We start from the raw sequence: 22,733 nt of genomic DNA, 5'->3' as shown, positions 1-22,733 counted from the left end.
AAGTGCCAACCTCAGCTTTCGAACTCCATTAAAATGGCAAGTTTATTATATACCTATATGATATTAAATCACTTATGCTCCAAGTTGGTAAATGGCTTACATTCAACAAGAGAAAAAGTAAATTAAAAATTTAATGCTGCGACTTCAAAGCAATGACTTCAGATATAAAACTTGAAAGTATTTTACTGTAAATCTGGTTTGTTTAGTTTTTATACATTTTAGTCTTTACAAGAAAATAATTAAGTTCTGCAAACTATTACATTTCATAGCTTACAAAAGTATGACAGAATTGAAACAAATGGCCCTAAGCTGTCTTTTCTTCATGTGAGGGCTTACTCCTCAAATGCTTCAAAAAGCTTTTGTGCAGAACGAAGTCTCAGCTAGCCCACAACACCTGTACAGGTGTCAACATTACTGACAAATGAACTCGGAGGCTGATCCATTCACATTCATACCCAACAATTTCAGGATCAAGCTTCCACAGGCATTCCCACCTCCTGCCAATGACTCTCCCATGCACATGGTTTCACTTATAATTTAGTGAAGTTCTRGGGTTTCTTTTGTAACTTGTGAGGRCACAGGATATTGGATGAATAGTATGCTGACCTCGGAAAGATGTTTGGTATGTACTATGTTTTGCTTATCCTGGGGCTTTGCTACATTCAGAATTTGCTGTCCGAAAGCAATAAAAGGAGAAGATATAAATGAAGACGAGATGTATGTATTTCTTTTGGGTCTGCAAGATTTCAACTCTGGTGAAGTGAATGGCAAAGCTCCTGGTGACCGCCTTAAGTTTGCATTCCACCTGAGGTACTCAACATCTATGTGGATGCTTTAAATGCTACTGCAACAGGCAGAGATGGATCCTAGCTTTAGGACAAGACACCGGCAGATCCAGTTCCTTTCTGAAATGATTAAAGGATTCAGTTCCTAACAGTTTTTTCATAATAAAGCTTACTAAACTAATAGTTTCCATGCAGTTGCTAACCTGAAAAGTGCAGCTGAGAAAAAAAAAACAAAAAAAAAAAAAAAAAAAAAAACAAGACCGTCCTTTACAGTCTTCATAAATTACATGTCACACAAACAAACAAAAGAACCCGAGGGGAAGTGGGAAACAAGAGGTACGAGGACAGGCAAGCGCATCCTCCTCCCAGAGGCGAGAGGGGAGCCCCGGTAGGAGCGGTGGTGCCGCTCAGCCCCGCGCCCCCTCCGCGGCCGCTCAGCGCCACCGCGCGCTCGGCACCGGTACTGCAATGCCGGAGCGAACAAACGGCTTCAACCCCCGGGGAAACACAGCGAGCCCAGCAGAGAGCAACTCCAAAAACAACCCGGTAGTTCTAGGAAGCCKTTTACTGGGAACTCCACTTTTTAAACAATTACCATATTAAAAAGTAGCCTACAGAAAGGTAAGATTTATTCACATACTGTCAGCTTGAACCATAGCACATTTCTGCTAAAATTACTAGTCTGGTATTTGCGTTAAAAATAAAACAGCAGAAAATACATAAGCTGCAGGAATTTGGAGGGACTGCCTTGCCACCATTAGCAGATWTTCCCTCCAGCTCAAGGAGTACCTCAAAGCCTGCAAAACAAACAGGGCAGTCCTGCCAAAAGGCTTTTCTATGGAATTTTCTTTTAAAAATGTTACGATGTTTACCATTGTACTTTCAGTTCCTTCTATCCCATTTGACTTCCTATGGAACACACCATATTTAAGATACTAACATAGCTCAGCAAATACTAAATTGTGTGGAATACAAATTTCAAATCAAAGTATTTTGTCCTTCAGCAATGAGCACAATGAAGATGCAGGTGCCAACTGCAAAGTAAATGTAATTCTTCCTGTTGCTGGTGAAGCTACCCAAGTCAGGGCTATGTTCCTCAACTGGGAGACAACTTGGATGAAGAACTTCAACAAAAATAATACCCCAGAGTTATGAGGGAGGTTGTGAACAACGGCATTAAAACAGGTTCCCACCAACGGCTGAATTAGCCTGAAGTACTCGGACATGTAAGAGAGAGAGACCAAATTACTCTTGCTTCTGCATCCTCATAATAAAAAAAAACAAACAATAAACATATCTCAACTGTACCTACAGTTTAAAAACAAGACAAAGAAAGGGAAATGTCATGGCTGTTACTTCTCACACAAGAACTTRGAGTTTTACCAGACAGACCACTGCAGCATCAGCTCACTGGTCAGGCAAAAGAGGAAAAAGACAGCAAGGAATTACTGTGAAAAAACAGAATAAAATCCAGAAAGCATCAAAACACAACTGTATGCAGGGTCTACTCTTTTACCTCAAAAAGGGTTTAATAGAACTAAGACGAAAAGAGTGGCAAGGCTGATTGAAACTAGGAAACAACACCCATGCAAAGAGCAACTACACCATGAGAACTTTTCAAATCAGAAAAAAGAATATCAAGTGCAGGTAGCATACATATCTATCAAGTCATGAATGGCAAAAGAAAAGGAATAGAAAAAGACTACTGAATGTTTTTCACAGTGCAAGAACTAAGGAGAACCAAATGCAACTGGCAGGTGGCTCAGAAACAAACAAAAGGAAGTACTTTTTCTCACAATACCTAGTTGAACTCTGGAACTAATTGCCACAGGATGTTGCAGATGCCAAAGTTTACATGAGTTCAAAAAGCAATTAGAGAAACTCACAGGAGAAAAAAACCCCCAATGAATGCCTATTAATCACAAAGATATTACCTCAGGATTAGGAAACCTTGGAACCACAGATTGTGGGATGCTGTGAGAGCATTAACAGGCAAGTTCTACTGTATGCTTATGCTGTTCCCATGGCTGCTCATTGCCAGTGTCAGGACACTGGGACACATCAAACCCAGGTGCATCTTTCAGTACAAGTATTCTTAYAGAATAAGTGCATTTTGTGGCATTTTTAAAATCACTTTTCCCCATTCAGCTATTCCTACTCTCCTCTGCCCTGTTTTGCACCTCACAATCCTTTCTTCCAAAAGGACTCTAATCCTAGGGCTTCTTTATCTCCATAAATTTAATAACTGCTCACTGGTACAAGTATCATGATAATACTTACACTAAGGAGTACATCTACATTACATCTAAAGCATCTTTTCAAAGAAAAAGCAACCTTCAGTGCATTATAAAATTARTGATTTGTTTAAAAGATCTGTTTACACTCTTTAAAACACTAAGAATAAAATTTGAGACATGAACTGAGAGGCAGCAAGATTCAGGGCATGAACATCATTAAAGAATATTCTTTAAAGAATATATATAAAGAATTCATATAAAGAATATTCTTTAATACTAGGATTAAAATACTATTCAAGGCTGTAGAACACAGACCACAAAGACTGCTCAAGTAAGTTTTGAGTCCTRTGTGAGCTTTTATCATGAGATTGGGTCATTCATGTTAGTAACAGCCATTAACCAGTATCCTGAATAAATACTARAACACTTTCAGTACTTCAGCATTAAAAGACTGATGTAACAGCAGTGAGACAGAGTTCCCGTATCATCAGCAACAAGAGAGGCATTCCAACCTCAGGCAGATAAATAATTTACATTTGCAAGTAGAGTTTCTAATCAGGAAGTGAATCCCAGCGTCATATTTACAAATTTAGACTGGAAATTAAAATACTATTTGTAACCACCAGAAGAATGACATCCTGGAACATGTTTTCAGTGTCAATAGTGAGCCCCAACAAGAAACTRATTTGAAGATGGAGCTCAAGATACTCGAATCAGCTGGGTTATATAAACACAGCTGCATGGAACACAGAGACTGGGCTTCCTGATTCAGGAGATCACTTCCCTTCCTAATTAAAATACCAATACTCTGTGAACGTGTGTCGCAGGAATCATGATTCTTTTTCCTTTAGCAGAGCCTTGAACTTAAGTAAGTACTATAAGAAGGAAATTACTTGTATAGCCATCTGAGAAGTCAATTTTCGATGCTATCGAAATCTGTCTCAGGAGTATAAAAAAAACTTCTGCACTTTCACCAAGGGAAAGGCAAAGAAACTCCCATTTGCCTGTAATTTTTATTCCCATAAAAATTACTGCCACTTAGCAATAAARGCACACAGAAAGAACACAGCTGATCTGAGTACAGAGCTAAGCAGTGGTAGTTTTAAGCTCTTCCCCCAAGTACAATAAAGCAAAACGTGTCATTGTACATTGTTTTATACTGAGTAACAATTATTTCCTTAGAATAATGTGTGTGGGATCTGTGACCTCCTGAATCTGAAGAAATACAGTGCAATGACATGTTTTTGCTACACAGTAATTTATGAAATGCAAACTACACACTTGAAGCATTTATACCAATGCACTGACACCTCAGGTTATGAACACACACAGACTGCTCCTACAGGTCTAGTCTTAGTTTACAAAATAACGACCTCGGCTGGCACTGCTTTGAAATGGGAGCTTATTCCTGAGGCTGGGGAGAAGCAAAGCYGACAATGCAAAAATTCCAAATCAGTTTCAGTGCAAAATAAAGACATGTTAATGTAAACATCATGTGCATGTCAGGGTTCTTTTGTTTTGAAACAAAAGTACTATATTAACCACAAACCCCCTTAGCACTTTTTGATTAATCCAAAGCATTAAACTACTRTAATCCCTCTGGAAGGGGAATCTCCCTTTAAAACATGACAATATTTTAACTACATTTTTTTCAATATACTGGTGCCATATATTCCTATAAATAAAATTACATCTCATGTAAATTATATTGTTTTGTCACACTACACTACCCATGTCCACCTTTGAATCAGTAAGTTCTGACCATATTTAAGAAAAATTCCATATGATTAAATGTCAACAGATGAGCAATCAGTATCACACTGAATATTCTCAAGGACAGTGGTCAGAATCTGCTTTGTTTCAAGCTCATTGCAAAACACTGTAGAGTGGATACTTACTGAGATCYTCTGCAAGCTGGACTCTCTTGCCAGTTAGAAGCATCACCTTTTTGTCATTGTCCTCAGCAAAATCTTCAAGCACYTCCTTTACATTCTTCTCCAAACGCCTTACTGTAAAAAGACAAAACAACAAACAGACCAAAAAAAAGTGAGTGGCAACACTTTTGCATTCCCAGTAACCTAAGGACAGAATTTTGGGAGGGTCTGTTGGAGACACAGTATATGTTACCCTACTTATGATTCTGACAGGAGAAAAGGCAAGCTTCTGAACAGAGAAGCCCCTTCTTTGGGTCATTAAGACAGGAAATACTTTGAGAAAGAATTTTAAATTTCAAAGGATATTTTTTGTCTCAGCAAAATTATTATCGGACAACTTTTTTAGAAAGAGATAATTTTTTGTTTCAAACCCTTCCACTGGCTGTGAGCCCTACCTTCAGTGTTTGTGAGCTGCTGCCTCAGTGTATTTGCTGTAATCGCCAGCATTCGCTGTATTCGCCAGAAGAGGACAACATCATTACATTCAAGCTGGAATGACAGAAYTTTGGTGTCAGAACTCTGATGTCCAGTGAACATCCCCCCCACAAGAATCTCATTTAGCTGCAACTGTAACCTCATCTATATAWATCCAGATCTTGCACAAAACCCCTACAGAATTCCTGGTGTAAGTAACACGGAAAAACCTCAAAAATACTTCACAAGAACCACATCAGCCTTATTTAATGCACTGCATCACCTTCACGTCTGCTATTTTCAACAGAAAGAAGTGAATCATGGGAAATCATGGGAAAACAATCTGCACACACTTTATGCAGGCTGGTGAGTGTAACCTAATGGTCACTGGAACACCATTGTTGTTCATGGCAAACATATTGAGAGACAACAACCGAGCTCCAGCCTGTGCCTCCCTGCCTGACAAACACTTCTGAAGACAGTGCTTGGCCAAGGGCTGTATTTGTTAACAACAGAAGACACAATTTCTACACCTGCAAGGATGGTAGGTGAGGGCATTAAGTTCACATTAAGACACCTTAAAAAAGATAGCAACATGAATAGGTGTTTAAGTGTCATAAAGAAGCAGCTCTCCATGCTGTGATCTCATTTGCCCTTATCTCTTACATGCGAAGGTATTTCTAAAGTAACAGAGCTTTCTGGCTTCATGGCTCATTAAAGTGAGGAGCTGTACCTTTCCAATAATTTACAATACTGCTTTTAACTGGGCACTTTTGATACACATCAACTAGAAACAGATATTCAGGGCATGGCTGATACCTAGTGGTCATTTTACATAATTACCACCAGGATGGCATTTTATCCATTAAAAGCCTCACGTAAAAAGTATCTGAGATCACCAGCTATCTGGTCAGGCTACTTTGAAGTACTTTTAGATTTTTTGTCAACTGAAATAGAAATATTAAAGCAAAACACCAGTGCAGATGAAGAACATCTGTTCTTCAAYTTACCTCTGAGTCCACAAAATGCCTCTGATAATAATAGAAGCCCCTTCGACATAGATTGCAGTGGTTCAAAGCAGACTTCAGGAAGAATCGTCTATAAATTTGGTGCCATGTGTCTTTAATCTAGGAAAAGAGTATTTAAATTTGACTAAATAAATAAATACATACACTATCGTGCTTAGATTAATGACTACATTTAATTTTAAAATGTAACTCCAAATTCCACTACTGCTATCACATAACATATGTTTAAATATTTCTCAGCAATTTGTCTGCAACTAGGATATGATGAATGTGTTAGTTACACTTGGCAAACACTACAGATGACTGTCAATTTTAAAATCTACTCTTCCGTGCACATAACTGAAAGCTTAAAAATACTGTCTGTRGCCAAAACACGTTTAAATTAAATACTACAAAATGATCTTTACATTAACACTGAGAACWCATTTTTGAGTTGTACCCATTAATTTACCAATTAAACCAGATTAAAGCTTAGAGAAATATTTAATGGSTCTTACGTAAACAAACATTTATCATTTTTCTTGATTAGGCTTATTATGTTTCAATTTTTCAAAATTAAATATGTGTATCAAGATGGTCTCTGGAAACCCCATAAAACRTAATTAAGAAAATCAGTTGCTTAGCTAGGAAGAAAACTCAATTTGTGCTCAGCCTCCTCATGCAGAGGATGTGGATCACTACTATAACATTTATAAAAAATGTAAGTGTTGTATAGGAAAGGAGCAGCAGATATTTAAAYAAATCTACCTAGAACAAGTGCATGTATTAATGTTGAAAAGGTAGCCAAAGTTACTGCAGAAAATAGATCACTGCTAAAGGAAATGTACATCTTTTACTTATTAATATCTGAATTCTCATTTATTTAAAATCTTACATTTAATTAGGTAAGAGGTAATCACCCTTAAGGACCTTCCACTGCAACGAGATATGTAATTTTTCCGTATGTACTATAAAATCCCTTGGAACACTCTGAAAAAATCCCGCCTTTTTCCACGTATTTAAAAAACCTTTTCAGTGTACCAATGAACTTCAAACTTCACGTACAACCACACTGAAAGCTTAAAGATGAACAGTATATTTTTACTGTATCTTGCTCACAAAGGCCTTGATTACATCTGAACAATAATTGCAAACAAACTTTGCCATAATGWAGGCAAGAAAGTCTGCTCAGCAGATTCTGGTTCCAGTCTAAACTGACAGATTCCACAGTGCTGTACTGCCTTTGTYTGACAGCCAACAGAAGTGTGTGAATTGCGTGCAAGCAGTCATTTAATGATTCGTTTGGAAACATCTGGATTACAAACTCAGCATTCAGTCTGTTGTATGCTATCTAGAAAGAACATTCAAGAGTTCACAKGGGGCTTCCATGTGTCTTGTTACAATTCTGCATCTCACCAGACATGGATCCACTGCTACTCCTCTTGCTTCCAGATTCTTTCTCACAGTCGTCACTTCATCATTTGCCAGATAAGCTGGATGATCTTCATTGCACTTGATTAATTTCTCAAGTTCATTTTTTGTTTCATTACGAATATTCTAGGATAGGAATGATTAGTTTGAATTTATTAATTAGAGACTCAGAGATCATCAGCACCTCCTCAATAAACACTACTTGCTTAATAARCTAGGGCAGAAAAAACCTCTGACAYTAYTAACTATTACTTTTAAGTTACTTCAAAAGGAATTTGTGCGAAGACACGTCAAATATAGTATTTTGATGGATAATTCACTGTCTATTTAATTTCTTTTCCCTTTTTATTATACACAGAAATGCAGAACAGAAGGGTAGAAAAAAAAATCATTGGTATTAGCTCCCTTTCTACTCCATGAATATTTGTTAGCAGGGTTCACATTCACATATCACTTGTGACACTGATGAGAATTGACATTTTTGCCTATTAGCTAGCAGGAAGGCTCCATGGATTCAGACCTTTACGTTCCTGTTCATAAAAGTCAATTAATATAGGCTGGAGTTACTACCTTGCTCCCATACCTGGCTGCATAGAACTGACTGTAAAACTCCTTTCTCTGAAACAATTACTTCCCACTCTATCCTTTTAAACTCTGCTTACTTCTTAAAAGTATGAATCAATTTGAGAAACATCTAGAAAACAAGAAACATCTAGAAAAAGTWATATAAAAAGCCCATCACCTCTGGGCTCATCGAACATAAGGTGCTATTAAAATTCAAAGACATTTCCAAAAGCAACTGACAGGAGATGTTATGGTGAATATGGCAAATCAGAAGATACAACTCTGATTACAATACTAGTAATAATGCTATCACATACTAATTACATCCAAATAGAACATGGTAAGAAACTGCCTGTGACTTCTGCTTAAAAGGCAGGCATGGAAAGAGAATAGCTCAGTTTCCACCAGCTTTCACTGATTTCTTTCTACTGCAAGAACTTTAATACACAGGTCAATGGCATATTAGCAAAGATGTAATTCAGCTGAAAAATGGAAAACAGTTTACAAGTCACTCTCTAGCTGCAGCATGGAGAAATATATGAAATTCTCTGTGACATGTAAAACAATGAAAAATAACTTTTTTGTAGTCATCTAAATAGTGTGAAGAGGATTGGTATTTTTGAAAATCTATTGAGCAGCAACCGAAGTTTTCTAAAGGCGGTATACAATTGTTTATCATTTTTTTCCTTTTACCTGTTCTTTAGTGCGGCCTACCCAGTGTAACCATCTTTTTTTCCAGTCTGGACCCACCATATCTTCAATAACAGATTCAGCTGAAAAGGGAGGTTTGATATTAACTATCAAACAAAACATATGCAACCAGCTAAATTTCTACTTTTAAAATWAAGTACATGAACAAGAATGAGCATATGTCAACATAAAATACACCATACTGAGTAAAGTCAGGTATCTTTTACTTCAAGCAACAGTTGATGTATTTTACTAAAATTTAAAAATTACTTCAGGAAGTACATAAAAAACACAACATCCCTCTGCTGACACTGCCCTCCTGGTTCCAAATCTGGCATTTAAAAAAAAAATCCAAACCTTACCTTGCTGCAATTTGCATTAAAATTGATCACACTAGAAACCACAAATGGACCAACTATTTTCCCGGAATTTATCCTGTTCTCCTACTTGTGCATTTGTACCATTTTTTGACTCTATAGATCTCTACCACTTATCTCTTTCAGTTGCCTCATTGCAAGAGCAAGAGCACAAAAGCTTTTGAGGCTGTATTTTGCTAAATATTTCTATCAGTATCAGCACCACTTCAAACAGTCCCCACTGTGTCAGTTGGGCTGATACAAGGGCACTGCACTTCAGTGAAGTGAACTAGGTCCAGACTGACCCAGATTAAAAAGAGGAGTGGAATAMATGAAACAACTCACTGTCTTTGAGCCGACTTTGGAGCGTCTCTTCCATGAAATGAATGGCTGCATCCCACTGCTGTTTATCAGATATTGACCGATCTTCTAAAGCATTGTGCTGGATCACCCGCTGCAATACAGAATGTCACTTYAGTATGCAGTAAGTAATTTATTCAGGATTTTGTAAAGAAAATAAAACATTTCTAGCATTCTCTTTATTTTTTAATGTCTGTTAAAACAGATTATATTGGGCACACACAACATATTCAAGAGGCACCTTTCAAAGCACTGYCAAAATTATTTTTGTATGCTTCTAGCTCTTTTCTACAGCCTAGCATAAATAATGTAAAAAATAAAGCAGAAGAGATTAAATCCCTCTGGATTACAGAATCTATAAAGATGGTAATGAAATGATGTTATTTTATGTGGCTACACTGAACAGAACAAATAAGCTGACACTAAACAATTCTCACTAGGCTGTCCTTATGCAACCAGTAGATTATGGAGGGCTTTTCTGAACCAACCAARACAGTTTTATTAGATGCTATTTAGGGCAATGACTAATAAAAGATAATTGAGAAACACTGAATTAAAATACTATATAGAAAAGAAGAGATAGACACAACAAAAATAGTTTTATGATTGCAACAAAAGAATGCAAAAATACCAATTATTCAACTTAAAAACATTTAAATGCAGAAAACCCCGCTACATTATACCAGGCTATCCTCTGCTCTCTCATTCCATTTATGTCGTTTGATAGTTTCTTCTTTGACAGCTTGTTTCAGTTTATCAAAGATATCATCATGCTCTTTTCCTTTYTTTTCTGTCATGAAACGGGAAAATTCTTCTTGCAAAGTCTCCCATGCCACCTGGAAAGTTAGCAAACAATTCCTCCTGAAATGGACCATTACASGTGCACAAGCTGCTAAAGGAACATTTATTACAATTCTTGCAAGCATGACCATCTAGAGACTTTCAAAAAGAAAAATGCAAACAGAAATCCCTGACTTTTCCTTTGCTGCTTTATCCATTGCTAATATAAGCAATACTGAACTTTGCTTCACTGTACTGCAGCAAGCAGAATTCTGTTAGACTTGCATAAATTTATTAAACGTGAATATACCTACTTGAAGGATGTGATAACCTTGCAAAAATAGTTTGTTTATTTTCCCTTTAATAGGCAAAATTCACCAGAAGAGCAAAATACAATGTTTCTGGTCTGTAYGCTTCTGAATGTGAAGATCTTGCCAGACTTTTCTGACATGAAAGCTGGTTAAAAGAATTGCAGTCAGCCATTCAAACACTACCTTACTTCTCTGGAGTCATGCTTTCATTTTAAATTTTAGTTATGATTTTAATTTTTTTWAAAATTTAAGTAACTAAATTCTCACCTCCACTGCTTTATTAGGCAGTTGTTTGTCAGTCCACTGCTTCAGTTTGATGTCCACAGTGGTGTTAAATGTCCCTGAGTTTGCAGTCTGTGCTGCTGGCAGGTATATGTTCTCAATCACGTGAGTAGATACCCTTTCCCATAAAGTTTTCTCAAGCATTTCCTCCCTAAAATGAAAGTTGTAACACGTGATGGTTTCCAATACACAAATGACTAATAGGTGTGCATTCAATTTGTTAGAAACACAGAAAACAAGACTGCAGATCACAGGATTACAACACATTGTCCAAGAAAAACACTTTTTCACTTAAGTTTGAATATTTTGTTAACTAGAACTCTATTTTAAAGGCAAACTTCTCCTAGTAAATTACGGGGAAAAAAAATAAAAAAAAAATTACCATACCAGTGCTTTGGTGTGACCTGAGTCAAACTTATGACTTCATCAAGAATCTCATTTTTTGCTTTTTCAAATAGTTCATTCTGTGCAAATGGAAATAATGAGATTGAGTATAGTTTGATCATGTTTCCATACAAAAGGTAAAACAATCCAAAACTTTTTCTTAAGGCCTTTAAGCCTCAAGTGATATCTCCTGGTCATGTTCTGAATAATGTGCATGCATATCATCAGCTACCCTGGTTTACCATACATCTTGCCCCCATCTCTTCATGCCTCTGTCCAGGCAGGGCATTTCAATATTCAGGATCTCTATAAAAGAATTAGAAAATGAGATCCTTAATGTTTTGTTACTCTGTCTGTCTGAAAGACCAGGGAATGTAACTTCTCTTTGCCAATTCTATCATGATCACAAAGAAACTTGCCCTGGGGGCAGGTAAGGTGAGATAAGTCCTTCACTCTTCTAGGGTACAGTTAAGTGTTAAAAGTATTGTAGTTTTGAAGAACAGTATTTCATGAAACAGAACTCTGTATTTTTTCCCGTATAATAATTTACACTGTCCTCACATTTTAAAATGTCAGTATTTTATGACAACTTTAAGAAACCTTTACAAATGAGACTAATTAYAATCATCAACCCTTAATTCATAATCATCAACCCTTTGTAGAACACCAGTGAAAGCAGTAGTGTAATTTACCCTGTCAAGCTCTCGCAACCGGGGGTAATTATTCTTCCATTCYGTCTCAAGATTGAAACGTGTGGCTGCAAAAATCAGAAAATCAGAAACAGGGCTTTATTTTTTTAATTGTATATATGCATCTCATGACTACCTTAAAAGTTTAGCGGGTCTTAAAATTGCCACAAATCTTCCTTATGATGAACCCTCCAAGCACTTTAAGCATGTCTGTAAATAAGCAGATTTTTTTTCTGTCCATGATAAGGTATTGCAGAATGCATGCACTAAAAAAGCTTCATATAAAAAATATGAAACATAATTGCCCAACATGCTAGCAAAGTCATATTTTATGGACATGGAAGAATTAACTATTTAACAGCAAGCTACTGCTTCCCTTGCTTTTTGGAAACATGTTTACCTTTAAAAGCATCTGCTTGCTGCTCCACSGACTCTCTCACCATTTTCCAAAAGCAGTCTGACACAGCAAGACTTAAGTTCTTGGTTGTTACCTGATGTGCTTTCAGCATACTTGTCCTGTAAAGAAAGACAGCTAGAGGAAATACTCTGCATAYCCATTCTTTCTGGCTGCCATTTCCCCTCTCTACAATAAAGCTTTGCTTCTTAGAGTAGAAAATAACATGCAACTGTGTACCTAACCCAAATTCCAGACTCTTCCTCAAAAMTATTCAGTGCAGATCATTACCAAAGCAAGGGGGAAAAGCCCCAAAACAAAACACATGAACAAAAAACTCGGCCCTAAGTAAGTTTTTATTCTAGAGGTTGCAGTGCAGGTACTACACGGTCTCAAAGATCATGTACTGTACTTTGCTGAGAAATATCAGCCAGTAAAACCAAAATCTGCCCTGTGAAACTCCCTCAGCACCCACAAAATAACCCTTTGAATACAACACTGTTACACCAAGACAACTGATGTTTAGATGAAATAAAACTCTTTTTTGGGCTGGATTCACTCCCCTCCGCTGTATAAAGTGCTGAGACATAGGCTGAAATTTAGTTTGAGAAACACAAACCTTGGAAGAGTGGCCCAGWACTGCAGGGGAATCAACTGTTGCCTGAAGATGCCTGTCTGACTCCACTGACTTACAGCAAACATTAGGAAACCAGGATAAYTTGGTCACCTTAACATGATACTTAATTTAAGCAGATTATATCTCAGTTAGTGTTTCCACATTGCAATTGTTCAACAATAAAAACTGATCCTAGCAGTTACCAACACAGGCTCACTTTAGTAAGAAGAAAAGAAGAATAAAACAGCAACATACTTTAACAGCTTTGAATTTTGAAAAAATTCCTCTTCATATTCTTTAATAGATTCGATGCTTTCACTGCTGTTTCCTGCAGAAAGAAAAGAGTGCTGCAACAGTTCCATTGAGACAGCCTTCTGCGTTATCAAGTACAAAATAAACAGAGCTAGAGCCCTCTTTACCTTTTCCAGTGACAACTGCAAAATAACCYAAAGCTTTCATTGGGAAGAGCTTGCCTTCAATGATTTGCTGGATCTGTGAAAGTAAAGGATTAAAAAAAAACATGATTACCTTGCACAGAGACATAGTTTAATTCAGCACAGTTTTAAGCTAAGATCTAATTATATCTATGCATAGATTACTGCAGAAAGCAGTTTGGTATGGGACCATGAATTCTACTGAAATTGAAAGAAAAATTTTAAAAAAACCAAAACAACCAAAAAAGGGCATAAATCAAATAAGGCATAACATAGCAGAACACAACAGAACAAAAATGCCTATCCCAGAACATCCTTCAGCCTTTTTGGGAAATGGAACTTGCTCAGGTGGCCTTCATGTAAGGAATCAGTATTATARCAAGCTGACACTGAAGTCACGTAGCTGATCACTAAAAGCAAGGCCTGAGAGAGATTAAAACAACAATCTCCAAAAAAAAAAACAAACCCACCCCCACACTGAATGCAGAAATAAGCACTCAAAATCATCTAGAACAGGCAGGTGAGGTCCAATATCTCTGACAGCATTGCTAGTATTTTACCATGTGTGACTTCAGCCAGCACAACCTGAGAAAAACAGTTTCAACTCACCCTGTTTGGGCTAGCCACATTTTTCTCYGCAAGATCAACCTTAGTCAACACAAAAATTGTCCTTTTCCCTTGGGGATCCATTTGGCTGACTAAGTCTGTGACAATACTGCGTTCTGCATCCACTGACCCATCTAAAATAAATACAAAGTTTGTTTTATGGACAATGTAATCTAACACACAGTACTCAAGATACAGTAGCCAAAGTAAGTTACAAATTAAATCCAGTAAAATTAGAGTTCTGTTCCATTTTTGGATACACACAATATTTGAAAAAATTGCTCTGTTCCCAGAATCATAACAAACAGTTTGTTGTAGTTCTGTAAGTTCTGAACAAGCAGCAGCTTGCTCAAAATATTTGACATTACATTATATTCAGTATTATTGCATGGTACCTCCAAAAACACTTTCACAGAAAACTTGAATTTTATTATCATCACCATTTTTCTTTAATGCTAAAAAACTGTTATCAAAAAGTTGCTTTTTACATCAGATATTGCACAGACTGTCTTAATTTACAGACATTCCAGAGCAAGGTATTGTGCACACTACATAAATTATCACAAAAGGAAAAACCATACTATCAGAACAGACCCCAGAGCAACAAAAGAACCATGATTAAAAATATCAATGGATAACCATTTAAAGTCTTATTACCTTGAATACATAGGATGATAGCATTAGGATTCTGCATGTAGGCCTTGCTGATGCTAAAGATAGTTTCCTTTGTATCTGGAGCCATACCTGATGTCACAGTCTTTAGTATGCATACAGAAATAAATATTTAAAGAAAAACAAAGAAAACAAACATATTAAAAAAAAAGCCAACAGCCAATGTTCTCAAAATGACACTACCTCATTTACATGTCTTCATTTTTTAAATTATTGCATACTTACACTAATGACTCCAGGTAAATCAACCAATACCATTCTCTGCAAGCCAGGACCTTTAACACTTAAGGAGATGGTCTGTGAAGTAAAATAGGAATTAGAGATTTATACACACACACCTACTTCACATGTAGTTGCATACACAAACACACATATAAAACTATATGAACATGTATTTACACAGATGCTTACATYAGCAACAATCTGCAATTTTAACTAGGAAGTACAACCTTAAATGCAAGTAATTGCAATATAAAACAGTTCAAATACACTTCGCATAGTGCAAAATATGAAGTATACACAAACTGGATTCAGCAGTCTCCCACAAGACTACTTATTGAAGAATACTTATTAAAGATAGACATTTACAGGTATTCGCCATTAAATACTTGACAAATCTTACCTCAGTGCTAACAGTGCACCCTTCTTTCACACTCTTTCTCATTCTGATTTCTATTTCATTTCTCAAAGCTGCAAGCTAAGAAAAGCAAAATATCAAACACAAAATTCTTTATRATTGTGATAGAAGAAAAATTACTTACACAGAAAAACACATTTACTTAGGGATAGGGATYTCAGTTTATAAGTATTATGTCAAATGCTTGTTTAGTAAGCCTGGTAAATGGGGAAGGCACTAAATGACAGATTACCTGTAGAGCCCTTCATGCTCCAAGAAGCATCTTGGCACAAGAAGCACTCTACCTTTTATCCACTTCAGTGCCACCCAAAAATAATATCAAGAGATAATTTAATAACTAATACAATGCCTTGCCCCACTGAACGTATTTCACTCTAATTAAACTGGGGCCTAGAGATCACAGAAACACAAAATTATTCAGAGAATTAATAGAAGTCACATAAACTTCCAGTCACTTTATTATACTTACATCCTCTTCTTTGGTCAGATCAAACTCCCGAGAACTGTCTTTGAATAAAGCCACATGGTGGGGACCTTCACTAAGGGTTACCTAAATGTTAAAAGTTTTAATGAGAAAGTACAGCAAATCTAACACAGAGAAATAAGAGAAATACATGGCAAATGTGCTCTGTAGAAACACAATTATATTTTGCACAGAATTACTTAATAACAAGGTGCTAYTACTATTCTGAGAGTACACATGGATCATATCTAGACCTGCAGAGGTTTTGGCTGTAAAACTCCCTTGCTTAGAGGCCATTTTATAAACATATGTACGTGTATACTTCAATTAATGTCACCATCAATACAGCAAATACAGATACAGATGATGATGTTTCTTACCTTAACAGGGGACCGTGTCATCATCTCCCCAGACCCTCGAGGGAATATGCGGGCCTGGGCAATCATTTCCAACACGCTGGTTTTTCCTGCACTTTGATCTCCAACCACCACCACCTTAAGTGAAAGTTTAAAMAGCCATTGGCTTTCAGCGAGAAATTTTGGCAGTTTAAACAAAAGCTGACTAGGAAGATAAAAATCTGTATCAACACCAGCTGTAYTCTCCTTGATAATAAATGCATTGGTTTAAAGATGGAATCTTTGAAGAAATACTAACTTGTAGTCAAGCAAAAATACTGACTCGTGCTTAAGACAGCACAGTCCACAAAACACCCTGCCAGGGCACCTACTGAAGAGAGGGAGGGCTTGCTGCTCTCGTGACAGGCAGCTCTTCTCTTGTACAAAATCCTTACAGCTGGCAAAACAATACTCTTCTGACAGATGTTGCATCTGCCTGGAGAGAGCTAAATTCTGAATTTCTCAATCCTAGCAGCTTCCAAGTAAATGCCACTGAATTTATTATCTACTTACACGAGGTAGGTGATCTTGAGTGTTATAACTGGCATCATAATCAGACAGGATGTCAAGTACTTCAGAATACATATCAATCAAAGATTTCTACAAAAAAAAGTACAGAGAGAAAACACAACCAATTAAGAGAACAAAGACTATGTTTCAGAATACTTMATCTGTAAACTCATGTAAAAATGTTTTTATTCTCTCAATGAAACCACAGCTGTCTATACTGAGCATAGATCTTCATTCTGTGAAAGTCACTCCTTGACTCCTGTGGATGAAAATATTCTGGCATCTTGCTGAAAGAAGAAAATAAGAGCTCTTATGTACAATGYAAGAAAACAACTGAGTGCAAACTTCACAGTTTTCAAGTTAAGCTAAACTGAATTTCTTCCCTCAAAAATCTAGACTTAGATCTTTAGTTTGAAGAGCAATAAGCATTAACAAGGTTATAGAGTAATCAAATCTCATTCTATAAGAACTCATCTTTCAGTTCCCAGAGGAAAGAGCAAGATTCATATTGTTTAATATGTGACACAGAGAAGCAAAAAATACCCATTTTTAGAATGCTGAGGATGTGGGCAGGCAACACCAAAAGCCAGACTCCCTGGATTTATAYAGTCATTWAATGAYGTTCCCTGATTGCATTRACTTGTTCCTACCAAACTCAAGAAKACATATGACAAAGCATTAAGGTATCAGACTGTGTGTGAAAGAAGGGTTGGAAGGAACATTATTCAAAAAYACAGTGAAGCTACCTAAAAACACTAATCCATATTTCACAATCACTTAAGTAAGTTATTTAAGTAAGACATGGAAAACCCTCTTTGTTTTTCAATTGAAGACACTTCCAAAAGTTATGCAGTTAAAAAAAATAAAGGGTGTATAAAAGCCTTGATGACTCAAAAACTAACAGAGATATCTTAAAACAAMTGTTAGAAGTTCATATATGAATTGCAAATATAATTTAGAATAGCATCACAGAAAATATGGCATAATTATATTTCTATGTTATTTTGTAACACATAAATACCTTTAACTTCCTCTGATGAATTCCCTTGTCATCTCTTTGCAGTACCAATTTTCTCARTTCTTTGTTCTCCTTCTCTAATCGCTCGAGCATTCTTTGGTATTTGAGCTGTAAAAAGTGGTATAAATATATTAATGTAATTATGGACATAGTAGATTCACATGAGCAAAGTTTTACCTCTGAAAAACCTATAATCCTTCAGGCAGGACTTCCAAAAACAGAAAAACCTTTGTGAACAGTATCATTACTCAGAATAGAAGGTCACCAAGAGAAGAGTGATTTTTTTTTTTTTGCAATGCAACTCCTTTGCTTCTAAAGTTTTAATAAATAACAGCACACTGTTCAAACCTGGGGACACAGAGATCAATCTTCAAGCATCTTAAGCATAATTTTCAAAGAAGCTACACATATGGAATCAGGCAGAAATCAGTGTCAGTGGGAACTGYCCTGATCAATCAAAAAGATCATAGAGCTTAAATGTGAATTTKCAAGCCTCGTTTACACCCTTTCTTCAGCACGCCAGCTTCAGTTCAAGACACAATTGGACCAGCTGAGTCCTGCACAGGAGATTATAATAGTATTCAAAAGATGAGACATATAGAGTTTTGATATCTACTCTGAAAACCATTTTCTACAATGTGGAAATGCATTTGGCCTGAATGTACTTTTAAACACAAATCAAATTTCAATATGTTATTAAAAAAAGGTCAGTAATAAATGCACTCAAAACTAAAAAATATATAATGAGGTTACAAAAACCTGTATAAAACAATGTAGTTGAGCCCAAGAGCCAACCAATTTAGAAGCCAAAAGATAAAAGATTAATCATACATTAACTTAAGTGAACAAGAAAACCAAAATACTGACAAATATGACTAATGTGCATCAAGAAAGAATCTAGCTTAAAAAYAACTAGTTCTGCCTTGCTAATCAAGGAGAGATTAAAACTTGGTTGGAACGAGGTCTTGCATCCTGTAAGTCATTGTGAGAGAGGAACAGACTAGACTGACCTTTGGTCTATGCCAATGCAGGGTACTCAGCATTGACACATTCAGATACTGAAAAAAGTACTGCATCTATACCAAATATATTTCAGGTGTGCTTTTGTCTAGTAAATCTGAGTATGCTGCACATAAATCACTACCTAAGGCATCAATAGCTCAGAAAAGTCACCTGAGTGCGCAGAAGTTCTTCTTGAAGTTGATCAATCTTTTCTTTGTCAGAAACCTAGAAAGAAAAATAATCATGGCTACTATCACTTGTTTAATTTAAGCACTCTAAGTAACCAAATCACGAACTGAAAGCTGCATTCCACATAAGAAAAGTGATTTTACATGCATTTTACAGCAAGTACAATTCTTCAATCAGCATTTGAAACTTAACGCTGATGAAAAGCTCCATCTGCAACAGGAGGTTCACATCAGAGAGTTGTCTGAATTTCAGTACATGCAAATGGAAAAATTAACACTTCAAGACTTAATACTGCAAAAACAGGCTTAAGGAAAAGCAGCTTTATATGGTGCTGAGTTTTCTGGCCATTGAACTAAATGTAGTTTTAGTAGGCAAACTCTCAGGATCTTATGTTCATTTTCTGAATTAGCACCATCTTAATGGGATACAATCACTAAACACCTCCTTGCTACAGAAACTATTTGCAGGTGAGTATTCACTATTCATGAATATTCGTAAGGATTCTTATTTCATATTTGTTTGTCAGAATTCTAAATGTGCTGCACAACTTCATACATTTATGATAGGCAGGATAGTCTTGAAGGGTTATTTCAAAATTACTTAAATTACACTAACATTAAAAGTTAGGATATTACAGTAAGAGATTTTGAAGTTAAAGACATTAATGTAATAAGATCAGGCACTAAGAATCATTCTAGGTCAAATATTCCTCAAATGTTTTCATCAAGATTTAGTAAACAGTTTTAAAAACAATTCCCTTATTAATAACACAAAGACAAAAAGCATAAATGGTGCAATACAAATTCCTATGATGTAAATATTTACAAAGAACAAAATCTAATGGTTAACTGATGAAGTATTCATTTTAGAAAAAATGATAATATAAACAATTACTCCAAGTGTCAATATTTAAATAAAATTTATATGATAAGGCTCATATGACATTTACAATCCATGTTAGCTTCAGATCAGAAAGAGCATATTATCGAATATGGAGAGGACAGCTGTTATGTAGACATAAATTAATTCCATTGCTAAAACTTCACAACAGTTGTTACAGACTAAACAAAAAAAAAGCCACTATTATTCATAGTGATCAATATAATTTAGCYGTTAAGCCTGAAGAATTGTGTCTGCATTTTATAGTAAGAAATCCAAGCTGACACCTCCACCTTTATCCAATAATTTTCTTTTATAAAGACCAAAGAGAAAATGCTGTAAATTAACTTTTCATTACKGTTAATTACTTCAGTGGTAGCAAAAGTATATCAGAAACAGGGTTAGCTGGACATAGAGGACTTGATGTGTGCAGCCACAAGGTGGTACATGTAAATGAATATTTACATATGCACACACCTTCAAACACCTCAGAGACACAAGGGGAATATAAAAATAGGAAGCCAAAGAGAATGATGTGCAAGAGCCAAAAGGAGCAAGAAAATTTTGGAAAGAAAAGGAAAGCAAAGTGTTTCCATGTGCTGCAGACTTTCAAAGGATGTAGCATTTTCCTGCTCTCTGCTGYTCTCAAAGGACTTGGGCCATGATGAACCTCTGAAGAGCTTCCCTACAGACACCTCCAACCACAGACATTGTCTGTATGGGGTGATGTTTCTGCTCAACACAACGAGCCAGAATAATGCACACAGTCTCATGCTGCAAGATTTGAAGCAAAGAATTATCTAGCACTAAATGATTAATTCTAACAAGGACGTTAGGTAAGCTATGTCAAAAATAACAAACAGCTCTAGAATCACGTCTTTGCCTCAGCGCTTGGTGCACGTGTGATTTCAAAGGCAGTACATACAGTATTTTAAACATAATGGTGACCCATAATACTTCTAGAAAATTTTAATTTGCCAATAAAATCTACAGCTGATATAACAATCTGAAGTATTAACAATCACATATGACTAATCTATGATTTCTAACCCCCCCATCAAAATTCAACTACTAAGGTATTTTTATAGGCACATCAATATTTCCAGCTCAATATGATTTGTACATCAAGATTCCTCCTTCTTCCCCTATTGCCACCATAAAGTTATGAGAAAAGAAAACTGGAGAATTATTTTTAATCAAGGGCTCTTGCACAGAGATAATCTGTTCACTAAGATACCCAAAAGCTCCTTAYAGAGTTACACATTTTGCACAGCAGTTGCTTTTCAACAGCCTATGTTACATATTGTATAAAATAATCAAGTGCATCTGAAACTTCAGTACCTTTGAAACAACAATTATTGGTCTTGTATATTCTCTAACTAGACTACAAATAATTAAAAATTGATTATCTGCAGAACTACATTGATTTCCAATAATATAAATGAAAATATCAAGGCCCAGACAAAATGCATTCAAGAAGCCATGCACAGTGCAKCTGTACCAGACTAAAGAATTTTACAACTAAATATTTATCAACAGGCCGCCCCAAAAAAAAATCAACAGGAGAAAGTTACATTTTTTTTTAATACCCTCTCCTGATAGTGAGATGATTCTTACTATTACTCAATTTACAACTGCAGTAGATTTACATGCAAGTAAATTGGGCAACAAAATATTCAAAAATGGTAATAAAATAATCATGTTCACTTTCAGACAGGCAAGCAAGCCAACTCAGATAAAAAATAAAGATGGTTAATTTACACCTTGTCAAAAGGGCCTGCAATGACTTATTTCAATGACAGTAACAATTTGTTTTTCCAAAGAAGAACGTGGATCAATGATTAGAATCTTCAAGCCATATCCTCGTATCAAGGTATTGAAGAAAATAGTTTACTATCTCTTTCCATTTGATTCAAGCACAAAGATTAATGGGACAAATRAGACTCATTCCTTGTCATAAGGCACATGACAAGCCAAATGACACACTGAATGCTAAATTAAAACTTTCTATATGCAAAGGAAGGTAGACGTTCAACATTCTGAAAACACTGAGTAGTACCTGCCATGGAGAGCAGGAAAACATTTACAAAGACAGCCTTTGCAGTTTTTTCACAGCTTTGGAATTAGTTGCAACAAAGTACTAACAAAGTAGAATCTCAGTCAGAAACAAATGTAATATCAAGCTCATTTTTCTTCCTGACTGTGTTTATTAAGCTGATAAATATGCGATATATAAAAGTTTATCACCTTTCCAGCAATTTTTAGAAGTTCATACATTTTATTACAAACTTCAATCTACTATTCCATACTCCACCTCTCTCAATAAACTGTTTACAGTCTGACAAGGGAGCTTGTAACTCTAAACTATATAAAATAATATGGCAAGCAAGTAAAACATTAAAGCACTACTATGTTTTAARAGAACACTGATTTTTCTCTGTTGATAGACTAAAAAACATGAAAATTACAGCTATACAAGTAAGTCTAAAAGTTTAATCCACATTTAGTGCATTCCTCTTTCTGTGGAATTTRTCTTTACATATATAGAAGATCAAGTTCTGTATTCAATGCTCAATTTCAAAGCTGTTGAAAAGTACGAGTAATCAGAAAGCTTTTAAGGAGGCACAAAAGCAGCCAACAAAGCAAYGTGGTTAAGAATTATAGATTGCAACAGATCAGACAACTAAAGCATCT

At 35.9% G+C, this 22,733-nt stretch overlaps 1 protein-coding gene across 4 annotated transcripts in view; it reads right to left on the bottom strand.

The window, feature by feature from the left end:
- The window catches only part of OPA1 (OPA1 mitochondrial dynamin like GTPase), a 48,030-nt gene that overhangs the window by 12,499 nt on the left and 12,798 nt on the right, over positions 1-22,733 (bottom strand). For all 4 annotated transcript variants that reach the window (XM_057385375.1, XM_057385377.1, XM_057385376.1 and 1 more), the window contains 22 exons: positions 19,143-19,196; positions 17,973-18,077; positions 16,955-17,041; positions 16,427-16,540; positions 16,053-16,133; positions 15,569-15,643; positions 15,172-15,243; positions 14,932-15,031; positions 14,278-14,408; positions 13,654-13,726; positions 13,490-13,562; positions 12,625-12,740; positions 12,228-12,292; positions 11,539-11,615; positions 11,137-11,302; positions 10,462-10,614; positions 9,764-9,872; positions 9,066-9,145; positions 7,794-7,934; positions 6,381-6,497; positions 5,352-5,445; positions 4,921-5,031 (listed from right to left, as the gene is read on the bottom strand). In XM_057385375.1, coding sequence (XP_057241358.1) covers positions 4,921-5,031; positions 5,352-5,445; positions 6,381-6,497; positions 7,794-7,934; positions 9,066-9,145; positions 9,764-9,872; positions 10,462-10,614; positions 11,137-11,302; positions 11,539-11,615; positions 12,228-12,292; positions 12,625-12,740; positions 13,490-13,562; positions 13,654-13,726; positions 14,278-14,408; positions 14,932-15,031; positions 15,172-15,243; positions 15,569-15,643; positions 16,053-16,133; positions 16,427-16,540; positions 16,955-17,041; positions 17,973-18,077; positions 19,143-19,196 — 2,194 coding nt within the window. The remainder of the gene's footprint in view (positions 1-4,920; positions 5,032-5,351; positions 5,446-6,380; positions 6,498-7,793; positions 7,935-9,065; positions 9,146-9,763; positions 9,873-10,461; positions 10,615-11,136; positions 11,303-11,538; positions 11,616-12,227; positions 12,293-12,624; positions 12,741-13,489; positions 13,563-13,653; positions 13,727-14,277; positions 14,409-14,931; positions 15,032-15,171; positions 15,244-15,568; positions 15,644-16,052; positions 16,134-16,426; positions 16,541-16,954; positions 17,042-17,972; positions 18,078-19,142; positions 19,197-22,733) is intronic.

This window comes from Malurus melanocephalus, unplaced genomic scaffold (genome assembly GCF_030028575.1).
Source record: "Malurus melanocephalus ecotype Western Australia unplaced genomic scaffold, MMel_1.1 scaffold_821, whole genome shotgun sequence".
Classification (NCBI taxonomy): Eukaryota; Metazoa; Chordata; class Aves; order Passeriformes; family Maluridae; genus Malurus; species Malurus melanocephalus.
This window is presented reverse-complemented; position numbering and strand designations above follow the sequence as displayed.